Source organism: Protomyctophum bolini (genome assembly GCF_963924005.1).
Source record: "Protomyctophum bolini genome assembly, chromosome: 12".
Classification (NCBI taxonomy): Eukaryota; Metazoa; Chordata; class Actinopteri; order Myctophiformes; family Myctophidae; genus Protomyctophum; species Protomyctophum bolini.
In genome coordinates, this window is record NC_137873.1 from 40216750 (window position 1) to 40229183 (window position 12434).

The following is a 12434-nucleotide window of genomic DNA, read 5'->3' on the forward strand; positions in this document are numbered from 1 at the left end:
TAATTTCAGTTTCTTTACCAGTTGATATCAAATACTGTTTCAAAGTACATTTCTAAATGCATTATTCTTAATTGCTAATGTATGTAAAACATTCTCTTAACCCTCGCATGACTGAGAGGTCATTATGACTTGATTATCTTTCAGAAGGTTTCCCTTCCATAGTAGCCATGTTGTTAATTAATGATTAAAAATGCTGATGAAATTGTTTTGCTTGTTGTGTTGTTGGTAAATGTATGCTCACATCTGCAATGTAATACAAAGTCTCTGGGTCTGTCCATCCCAGCACAGAAATAGCGTTCGTTCACCACAAAGTGTCACTGTTGTGCAACCACACACACACACACACACACACACACACACACACACACACACACACAGGCCAGGGAGGAGCGCTTGTACAGTACAGTACAGTTTAGTACAGCGCCACCACTGACTTCAGACGGGTCTGATTTTTTCCGGTGTTATTGAATTTTGTTGTTATTTTTCATGTCAGTCTATGAATTGATTGCATAGGGCCTAAATGGAAACAGTTTGAGTGCTATCCCTTTTAGACAAAGTGTTTGACATTTGACTGTAAGGCTCTGTTGCCGTTTTTACATTTATGTCTAATAAAACTATTCAATCAATTAATGAAAGGATAAAGTTAATATTTTGTATTGAAAAGACTGAAGTAAAGTAGTATAGCCTACCCTAGCTGTCTCAGTGTCACACAATTAAACAGAGATCAATAATACAACATAATTAACTTCATATCACATGACAAAAACAATGCTTCATCCTTAGTACTAGTTGCTGCTTTACCGGAACATCAAAGTGAAATTGCATGTAATTCCATCAATTCCTTTAATGCTAAGCAGCTAATTAGCTAAGCTAACACCTGCAGAAATTAACTCACCTGAGTTTGTTAGGATGGATCGACTTTCCACACAGTCTTGTTTAGAAGCTTTTTTCAGCAGCCAGGTAAAACACTGATCAGTCTGACGACTTTACTCGACTAGTAATGTTACAATACTAGTTGTTTATTTGACTTTTTGACAACCAGCATTGTCTGTGTACATGTGTTCACCTGTGTGTTCACTGTTCACCTATGTGACTATGAGCATCATATAATGAGTACCAGTAGGGGCGCTGTTGTGCCATGCAGAAACAGAGAGAGACAGTGCTGACAGACAGACTGTTGGCTGCTAATATGAGAGAGAGAGAGAGAGAGAGAGAGAGAGAGAGGAGGGGGGAGAGAGGAGGGGGGAGAGAGGAGGAGGGGAGAGGGGGCGGGGAGTAGCACCAATCGGTTCACACAGGTGTGATTTTTTACTTCACAAACAGCTTGTAACAAACAAACAGCGTGTTTGCTGGTGTGTGTGTGTGACCGAAAGGGGGAGGGGAGAGCGGAACAATTTGAGGACTTAAATAGGGGGTATTAGCATGCATAAAGTGAGTGTGAAATCGAGTGGCAAAGTGAGTTCAACATTGTTTAATGCAATCAGATAGGACTTTTCTGTGTGGATGTATGGGCTATCAAGGCCAGAAAGTAGGCCTCCCTCGCAGAAAGCAGATCCTGCCAAACACACTCCCCTCTGTGATCAAAGAGTTACTACAGGGGTTCCACCAAATCTTTGTGTGAAAGGATATATTTTTCACAATAACCATTGAATCCCTATATCTAGCATCCCTATTCCGAGGAACTTTAGCCCAAAATAGCCGATCTACAAGCTCACAACACTTCGCGTTTGTGAGCGTGTCCCTCGAAACATGCACCCTGCAGTGGTGCAAGTTCACTGGCCCTCATAAAATAAGACACTGCTTAGCTTTAATTATGCAGCCAATAAATGGCATTTATGTACAGTAGGCTACATTCTACCGTAACTCAAATCACATTATTAAATATTTGCTTCCACCCCAAAACAATAACAAAATAATTGAAAGATCCTAAATGTCTATGAAATTTAACAAGATCTGAAAATGTATTTTATGTTTACTAAAAAACTAGAGACATCGGGAGACACGTTACTGAATAAACACATTTTCAACATTTTGTATAACATTTCCCGGGTCTGGGATAGATTCGACATCAAGCAATACAGCATCATGTTTTGGACATAGAGCTAAAACAAGGACTCACAGTCTCAAAATAAAGATTGTTGTTTAACCCATTTTGGGGCGGGAACCCCTTTTCGTGTGTTATAATTTAGCTATTGAAAAATAACAGATCTACAAGCTCATAGCGTGGCACTGAGTGCCACGCTACGAGCTTGTAGGCCCAAGGGAGAGGAACATATAGGTTCCGAACTTCCGAGCCAAAAGTGTTTGCTCAATTAGCTCTGTGACAAACGTAATAATTGCTGACACCATCCACTTCAGTGATGCTCCATTCTAGTCTTTCTGTAGGACTAAATAGCAACATATGATTATTTTACATGACTTGTGTTACATGAAACAACTACATTTAGGAATTACTTTAAAGTTTGCATGAGCTTATAATATTGTGATCAGACATGCGTAAGTCACTTCCTCTCTTCATTGGCGTCATAGTTCTGTAGGGAAAAAGACAACAGGACATTGGTGCATTAGTTTACATGGATTAATGGTCCTAATTAGACCATGAGAGTCCCTATTCTGCATGGGTCATGGCATTATAGACAAACATTCTCTGTAAATAGCAGATCTACAAGTTTGGCGACTTGTCTGGAAGATATTTGGTGTCGAGGTATATTGGGGGGAATCAATTGCACAGAAGAAAAAAAAACAGTTTTATTTTTAATATAGTTTGTTTATTTATAAAATAAAAGGAGACATTGGCACCGGAAAGAATGATTTACATTACAAATTGTCCAAAATATTAACAGTAAAAGAACATGTATTTTAAACTAATAAAGAAATGGTAGAAAGCAGCATCCAAAGATACTGGCTCATCAACCCTGTGACACTGATCGGAGTAGGTTATTCAATAAACCATAGTTCAAAGTTCAAAAGACGTTTTCCTTGGCTCAGCAAGGATTACTAAAACAAGAGCTTAGAGTTCAACTTGGATTAGATGTCTTGTTAAGTGGTTCAACCACTTCCTTACGCAGCTTTGTGTGTCTGTGGGTGGCTGGCTGGCTGGCTGTGTCCGTCCCTGGCTGGGTCTGAGCACGAAAATTGCTTGAGACTGCAATTTGTTTTTGTTCGCAGATGACTAGTCGGCTCTTCTGGTCTCGGACAAATTGCAGGTTGAAAAAACCCTTAGCTCTGAACTCGGTCAAACCTGCACCTGGCTTCTGATTTCAAACTATCATTACACTTAGAGGGTAGAACTGAATTCATTATCTTTGGGTCCAGACACTGACGAAGGCCGTTAGCCCAAACGTTTGTCCTGATGTATGTTGATTTAAGCTGGTAACGCACGATAACACGTTTATATGACGTTTTTGCATATAGTATTGTATATTATTGTTTGTCTGTTAAATGTTTTGATGAATTGAATACACAGGACCCAATGGAAACAAGCCATAGTGCTTTCTTGGGTTTAATCCTTTTTGCATCCCTTCAAAGTCAAAAGTCAAAGTCGTACTTTGACTTTTGTCACACACGTTACAGCAAAATTTGTTCTCCGCATTTGACCCATCTCTTGGAGCGGTGAGCTGCAGCCAAGGAGCGGTGAGCTGCAGCCGTGCCGCGCTCGGGAATCATTTGATTTGACCCACCAATCCAACCCATTGATGCCGAGTGTCAAGCAGGGAGGAATTGGGTCCCATTTTTACAGTTTTTTGGTATGACCCGGCCGGGGATCGAACCCAGACCTCCCAGTTTCAGGGCAGACACTCTAACCACAAAGGCCACTGAGCTGGTATCCCTTGTATGATCCCTGTGCTTATTTTTCTTTTGCAAACTGCTAATGAAGTATTCAACCAATCAATCAATCAATGTGTTCATTGGTGTGCTTGTAGACAAACGGGAAGAAGGGCGCACACCGGTATTGGTGACGTGCTAATGGTCTTGGGCGGTAAACATAGAAAAATAAGAAAAAGGCCACGGTGCTAGACATTTATTGAAAAGAAACCAAGGTTTCGACCTGTGAGGTCTTGTTTCATTGGCGTGCTTACCTCGTGCCCTCGGCCTCCTCTGTTGAATCTGGCAGTTCTGTATTCCTAGTCTCAGGCAGCATGAAGACCAGTGCCCCACTGGTCAGCGCCAGGCTACCAAAGACAACGGTCGGTATGGACCAGTGGAACATCGCCAGCAGGTTGAGCAACGGAGACAGCAGGCCGGCTATTCTGGTTCCTATAGCTCCCAGGCCTGTGGCCGTTTGTCTGAACAAACAGAGCAGGAGATAATATTATATTATAGAACTCACATGAGAGAGTTTATAAAAGCAGTTTGAAACAAAGGGTGTTTTTGTATTTAACCTCAATATAGTCTTAATGCCATACGTTTGGGCCTCGAACGTATGGTATTAATTAAGAGGGACCTTTAAAAATATATATTTTCTTTCCCAAGAAAAGAAGGGACTTTAGGATAACATTCTTTAAGAAAATTACAGGCATTAAAGATATTAATTTTGAAGGGGAAGATTAACTGACATACTGCAATTCTATTCATGGACCAACGCTCTCAGATATTGGCAATTCCTATTTTTGTCAAAAGGGGGGCATTATTATTCTGGGAGGGGAAACTATAATTGTGCGGCTAGCCATGAATAAATGCAAATGAAGACTGGAAAGTTTACATAAGATTATAAGAAGATGCAATAAAAAATTATGTATGAGGACAAACCGAACAGATGTTGGAAACAGCTCCTGAACATAGACGTTACATATGGACCCTGCCCAGTTCATCAGAAACCTTCCTATGACCGCTAATGACGTAACAGCAGCAGCATTATCTGAAAGAGAATTTAAAAAGCGCAGGACAACTTTAAAATTCACAGCGGTGATTATTATTTAAAAAAATCTGCCTTTTCTGCCTTTATTGATAGCACACAGTAAAGAGAGTGACAGGGTTACATACAGCGAGGGTCAACTGGCTTGGGAATCAAATCTGTGACTCATTGTCAGACTGCATTAGAGCCTATTATGTGGTATGTGCCTAAACGCTGCCCATTTTCCATGAAGTAGTGGTTCTCCCAAGGTTCCTTGACATGAAAATGTTTGAGAGCCATTTATTTAACGTGTCTTACCTTGAGGAACAGTTAGAAGGAGGATGCAAGCTAGTCCACCAATTCCCATTGTTCCCATTAGGGAGAGTTTCCTCCCTAAAACCTCCAGTAGCCATATGCAGAGTATATGAGCGGGCACCTCAGAGAGTCCAAACACCAGCTGTGTTAAGAAGATGTCCAGGCCCAGGTTGGCCATATTGAAGGAGAGGCAGTAGTAGGCGAGGTTCAGTGAAAACCTTTTCAACAGGGTGGGGGGAGAAATAGGAAAATCATTTCCTTCTCTGCAATTTTATCTCTTGAACCCCAGAATCCATATTCATGGGGGATACATACATAGAATAAAATACATTGGCTATTTTTGGTTTGTTTAACATGTTCAACATAGCAGATCTACAAGCTCACAACATTGGCAATTGTTTTAAATTGAGTGAACAGGGCTTAAATGGTTCATATTACAATACCCTATTGTGCTGAATATAATGGAAATATCCTAAAACAGAGGTCCCCAAACTTTTTCATGTCAAGGACCCCCAAATTGACGCTAATTAGCCCGCGGACCCCCATTAGAAAAGATATTCCAGAAGAAAAGATTTTATTTAAATGTATTGTAAAAAGTTTTTAATTGTAATTTGACCCCAGGAAGAATAGTCTCTGCTGAGGCAGAGACTAATGGGGATCTAAAATAAACAATAAAAAATAAACATTCAATGTTTTTTTCCCCCACAAATGAGTTTTGAAAAATTGGGGTCATCTTACAATCAGAGGCGTCTTGTATTGGGCACAATACGGTAGTTAATCATTGTTCCCAGTATTCATGTTGGAGGACACTGAAGCTGGGGCTCTTGGGAATGTCTTACCATGCAAATGATATGGTAAGGAAATTCTTCCTGAGTATAGGAGACCGGATAAGAACTCTGATTCCTCCTTTCTCCACAGGTTTATCCTCAGTAAGCTGAAAATACAGACATAACTTAAATTACCAAAGCAAAACATTCCAAGTATTAATATGTTTCTTACCGTTAAACTGAAGGAAAAATACGTATTAAGACCTTATCCCTTAACATGTTTTAACCCATTTTTAGACCTCTAAAACACCTTCTAAATCCTGACCTACTGTTAAAAAAGAAAAAGAAAAAATAAATCCCCCAAAAAATGTAAATGTTGCCATCTTCAAAGTTGTGAATCCGTTCAGAATGGAGAGGACAATCAGAGTGTTGAGGTGGCACGCTTACGATCCTTGACATGAAAAAGGTTGAGCACCACTGATATAGAAACATCGTTTTTTCAGAAAACTTAGATTTAGAAGCCTTTATTTTTTTAAATTGGTCTAAATGGGTTAACTAATTGGGGGGGAAAAGTTTGATATTACCATCACTACAGAGGATTCGAAGAATGGGAAAATATGTGTAAAACACAAAGTACGTCGTCTACCAACTTAAGAATGTGGAGGGAATTCTGTTGGAAGAACCCAATGAGATTTTTTTATAACACCTAAAATTATGCTGGAGACAGTGTGGCCACAAGGGGGCGGGCCACCCTCATATATTCTGGACTTGTCCTAAAATTCAATACTGGCAGGATATCCACTTCACCATGGAGACCATTCATTCTGTGTTTTAAGATACCTCAGACTTGTTCCTTTTTATTGTTAGGAAATAATAATAATAATTAGTATCCCTGAAGAGTTTCTAATACATGACAAATATTTAATCAAGATCCTCTTAGCAACAAGTAAGAAAGCGATCACAAGACGCTGGTACCAACAGGACCCACCAACGAAAGAACTACTGAGGAAATATATGTCATGGAAAAACTAGCATTCATACTCGGACTACAAGAGGATAAGTTCTATAAAAAGTGGGAGAAGTGGGATCTCTTCCTTCAGCCCAATGACAACGTATGAGGAATTCAATTAATGTAACCTGCGAAATATATGAAAATTAAGCCTTTTTTTCCCTTTTGTTTTGTGCTGTTGTCTTTTTTCTTGTCTCTCTTTTTTTTTGCGGTCCTTGGTGTCCTTTGTCTCAATAAAAAGGAAGTGAAAAAAATCTTCTATACTGCAGCAACAACTACACACAGATACAGTAACTATTTAGCAAATACAATAAATATGTGTGAAACTTAATTGTGGATAGTGCAGGTTTTTTAAGGGAAGGATTTATTATTATGGATATAAATAAGTAAACAGTGATTCTCTGGCAAATACATGGACATTGTAGTGCCGCGCTACGAGCTTAAGTTGTAGATCTGCTATTTTTGAAGAATCGTGAAAATGTGCTGCAAATCTTTGAATATATATTCTTTTAGAGCGAACGTTTTTAACTCAAATCTTTGCTTAATGCTTATTGGGGGGGGTCTCTGGAACAACACCTTTTTAGATGGCGGCCAATGATATATATTTTTGCGGGTCCTTGACATGAAAATGTCAGAGAACCACTGACATAGAAACATAGGGTTTTTCAGAAAACTGTCAGGATTTAGAAGACATTTGTAGAAGAATATGTTCTCAGGGTCTAAATGGGTTATTAATAGGAACTTCCATTTTCCAAGTACCTTTTCCAGTATAGATTCAGGAACTGTACGTTTGTTGACGGCTGCTGCCCTGAGAATCAGCCGTTTCACCTCCTCCGTCCTCCCTCTGTCCAGCAGCCACCTGGCCGACTCTGGAATGAACCTGGCAGAAACAAATAAATCACAGTAGAAACTTATAGGAAAGAAATGTGTCATTCAAAACAAACAAATACAACATTATTAAAGGTGATTTAAATACTGGTATTATTATGATGATGAATGCGAACCATATGTAAATAAGAACCAGTGCAAGCGGCGCTGCTATGGCCCACTGGGCTAATCTCCAGTCACGGATGAAGTAGCAAATGCCGGCGAGGATAACCTGTCCGAACGCACCGAATAGCTGACTCACACATGACCCAAAGGATCTCTTTGTCACCCCCATCCACTCAGTGGCTACATCGGGGGAACATTCACAAGAGACAAGGTATAGCGAGTCCACACAACATACACTGGCAAGTTTGACAAGCTTATTTTGTTTAAAGTGGGACATTTTGGCATATAGTGTTTTTTTTTTATTGGCCTAAAATATTGTATATATACTGTACATACATTCATGATTCCACTTGCTGACCGGCTGTCGGTATTGGGCAATATGTTTATTAGGGGTTTATATGTGATCCTACCATTAACACATCTACAGGTTGTGAGTTTGTAGATCAGCTATTCAGAACTATTTTAAACGTTTTTTTTTAAATAGTAAAAAATGGCAAATAAGTTTAGGGATAAGGGTTAAGGGATGGCGCAAGATATAGCCCCCTATATAAGGCATATTTTCATCATGCTTTATATGTTTCATGATTCTGAATCCATTCCAAGCATTAGTTTTGCACAAAAAACACTCCTTGGGCTAAAAACAGCCGTAGCACACCAAATGTGCCCAAATGTGCTGACCTCATTAGTTTTTTGTGCAAAACGAATGCTTGACATTGACGACAGCCGGTCAACAAGTGGATTCATGGACAATATTTTAGGCCAATAAAAGAAACTATACCAAATTTCCCACCCCACAAGCCTGGCTGCCGGACTATAATAACTTCAACAGAAATCAAGATGTGCACCATTTCAAAATAATACGGTACCTACAGTATAGCCCTTGGAAAGATATTGCTTACATGAAACATTTATTTCCGATGCTCACGCAGTTGACCTTTTATGAGTGCAAATGATTGTGTCTGGTCAGTTGTCAAGGTTGGTTTTTTTACCACGTGTGCCGAGTAGATTGCGTCAGTGCAGTATGTGGCACTAAAACAAAATGTCACATGTCTGAACAACAACTGATAGCTGTGATTTCACTGTACGTCATGTTGTTGTCATACAGCTGATACACAGTACTGTACCTAGAACAATGTTATACAGCTGATACACAGTTACTGTACCTAGAACGATGCAGTTGACTCGGAATCCTCCATATCCAACTCCAACCATTAACTGAGATAACAGATATAGGTAGAAGTTGGGACACATCCCTGTCGTTACAGTAAACACGAACATGAGCACCACTGGAATTTGAGTTGCTCGCCTGCGGCCAAACCTGTAACCCAAAGAAGAGCCATTGTTAGATTCTCCTTCCGACATGTCGTCATTGAGGGGAATAGAATCATTGTTGGAACGAGGGCACTATGTGCAATTTTAGCTTCACTTTCATTATTTGTAGCTGCATATCTTGAGAAGGAGCTGCAGTGCATGTATGCGGCGCAACATTTTCACAACATTTTCACAACATTAACTGCAAAATAACAGAATATTCATTCCAATCACTCCATGTCCTACGCTCCTCACTCCCTGACACACGTACCAACCACATTAGGTACAAAGTAGATTCAATATAACCAGAAAACTTTACTAATCTTGCTACTGTACTTATTGTGAAAGACAGAGTTCACTTTTATGAAAAGTAACTATAGCTTAGCTACAGTACTTACATTCTAAATAGCGTGCCCAACATTGATTATGTCTGTTTGAAGTATAGTGTATGCATATAGGCCACTTACGATTCTGCAAATGGTCCAAACAGGAGAGATCCAACAAGAATGCCAGCCATTAACCCAGTTTGTGCAATTTGCACCAAGTTAGCTTTGCCACAAACTAGGTCAAACTGTAAAAACAAAAGGAAACCGGTGCCAAAGCTGCTGGTTAACGGACACTGTTGACCCACAGAAAATATATTTTCATGAGGATTATTCAAACCTTGAAAACACATAAGACTTCAACCTACATCAGTGACTATGGTGGCTTCATACATAGACTTGTCGTACAGCCATCCATTCTGGCACTCTGTGGTCTCATTCAGCCCATAGTCCCTGATGGTGTCGATGTCCCAGTCCACGGGGACGAACATCTCACACCTGCTGAAGGTCCCGTCCGTCCCCCGTGGAAGGGTCAAGTTAGCCTGCTCCTCTGGGGTCAATCTGGGATCGGCTCTGAGGATCCAGTCTGTGTTGCAGCGTCGGACCGGGTCCGACTGGACGAAAAGCACACTGGCCAGGTGAAAGGGCAGGATGAGATTGGGAAAGCAAAGCGCGAAAAGAAGAAGTTTCTGGAATAGTCCAAAGTCACCGATGGTCCTGAGGATCTCTCCGAAGTCAGCCATGTTGCGCACCGTGTTGATCGTCTCATTTGAGAAGCTGAGGAGAAAAGAAGTGAGACAGAGGGACACTTTTCTGTCAATGTTTAACCAACATTTTCAGCAACAGCTGAACATTACGTCATATGAGATTAGTTTTTGAACTATAAACTATAACTACTGTATAACTATAAAGGTCTCTGTGTGTGTGTGTGTGTGTGTGTGTGTGTGTGTGTGTGTGTGTGTGTGTGTACGTCCCCCCCTGTAATCCCTGTAACTCCAGAACCGTTCGCCCCACCAACTTCAAATGTGACACACACGTTCCCGCCCACCACAGGGGGTGCAGTGGCCGGTTCGAGTCGGTCGGACGCACGGTTGTCCAGAACCGCCCCAAAAAGGCCTCTCTGCCTGGGGTCTGGACAGGGCCCCTGCCCAGTGTCCATATATGGACATCATTCTGACGTCTGCATAGACTCCATATTTGGGCATGCCTGACAAATAACATATATGGGCATAAAAGGGACACAGACATAATATCTGGGTGGGCGTGCATTAGGTGCCCAACGGGCACCGCTGTCTGCAGAGGTTCAACGGGCACCGCTCTAGTTCTTTATAAATGGCTAAGTAAAATAGGAAACTAAGGCATAGACACACACACACACACACACACACACACTATACAAACATTATAGTAGTACATACGTAGGCTACATTATAAAAGTCTGTAAATAGTTTTCTTACTGTGGTGGAGGGGTAGCTGTAGGTGGGTCGAGCGGAATCCTTCCCTGAGAAGACAGACATTTGTTTATGGAACAGGTCTTAAATATACAACTTGTGTGACTTTTAAATAATGATTTAAAAGTCAACATAAAATTAAATTACTGTTAGGCAATACACACACACACACACACACACACACACACACACACACACACACACACACACACACACACACACACACACACACACACACACACACACACACACACACACACTGAAATCACAAGTAATGTGGTAGCCCTAAAAACAAACTAGAAAAGCAAGTAAAGTTACTTCAACTAACCTCACTCTCCTCCTCCTCGTCTGCCATTGTTCTCTTCTTAGAGAAACATCTCATTGAAGTCATCTGTGAAAGCAGGAATACATCACTGTGACCTTTTTGTGCCCGTCTCTGGGTCTCTGCCCATGTTTTAGGAGCACAGGGAGTCTAACTATAGCTAGGTTCTGAGGTATCCTATGTCTGCCTCTGCCTTCACAAGCAGGCTTCAGGCTAGCCCTGACTGCCTTGTTGTTCCTTGTTCAGGTACCAAACAAATGGGTGAAATGATTTTGTGCAGGGTCACCCTAACCCTAACCTCCCCACGGGGCAGCACACCTAAACCTAACCTTAACACATGTCTAACCAATGACTAGTCTAAACTAAGTATGCACCCCTTTTGGGGTAAGCTAAAAAAAAATGCAGATACATTTCAAATAAAGATTCAAGTTGCATTACATTACATTAATTACACTAGTACCTAACAGGAAAATTCCAATTGGTTTTGGTTCTTTTAACATTGTACCACATCAATAATAAACAACAACAAAGAAATAAATGCAGAAGAGAGAAGAGGCATGAAAGTCAGCAGGAATAGTGAGTGAATGATTGGACAGTGAGAATTCAAGCAATAGAGATTGTGACTGAAGGAGTTTTAAATACCTGAGGTCAACTATCCAAATTAATGTGGTGCGTGGGAGAGTGGTTGTTATGATTTATGCATGTAGTGAAACACTATGTAAGCATATTATTATTATTATCCATGATATGACTACCATCCACTAATGTATCAGAGAGACTGACTTCACTGTACTGTATGTGAGCAATGATATGAGATGCATTCTCTGTTACTGTTCATTCTGTTCTTATCCTATTTTCCATATCTGATAGGCACGTCATACAGTATATCAGACCCATGTGGTGAAGTGGTGAAGAAGACGGTGCCAGAAGGTGTGACAGAAGGACACCAGCATGAGAGGGGAGATGTACAGTATAAGAGCAGACATGGTGTACGGCTTGGAAACACTGACCAAAAGAAACGGAGTGAGCATTGTCATTAGGAGTGATATTAGGAAGGACAAGGTCAGAAATGACTATTATTAGAGAAGTGCTTTTCAACCCTTTTCATA

General features: G+C 40.6%; 1 protein-coding gene across 1 annotated transcript; it reads right to left on the reverse strand.

The window, feature by feature from the left end:
• Positions 1-1630: 1630 nt before the first annotated feature.
• Positions 1631-11456, reverse strand: slc22a13a (solute carrier family 22 member 13a). Its single transcript, XM_080777575.1, has 12 exons — positions 11332-11456; positions 11010-11053; positions 9921-10329; positions 9697-9800; positions 9082-9236; positions 7930-8098; positions 7685-7805; positions 5989-6083; positions 5153-5367; positions 4750-4858; positions 4080-4286; positions 1631-2531 (listed from the first exon to the last, which is right to left on the reverse strand). The coding sequence occupies exons 1-12, from the start codon at positions 11392-11394 to the stop codon at positions 2456-2458; spliced, it is 1767 nt and encodes a 588-aa protein (XP_080633701.1). The 5' UTR covers positions 11395-11456; the 3' UTR covers positions 1631-2455.
• Between the last annotated feature and the right edge of the window lie 978 nt (positions 11457-12434).

Coding starts and splice junctions, on each gene's coding strand:
- slc22a13a (XM_080777575.1), bottom strand. CDS start 11,394: ATGACTTCAATGAGATGTTTCTCTAAGAAGAGAACAATGGCAGACGAG. Junction 7,806..7,929: donor CTGGTTCTTATTTACATATG/GTTCGCATTCAT, acceptor TGTTTCTGCCAG/GTTCATTCCAGAGTCGGCCA. Junction 6,084..7,684: donor CTGAATCTATACTGGAAAAG/GTACTTGGAAAA, acceptor CTGTATTTTCAG/CTTACTGAGGATAAACCTGT.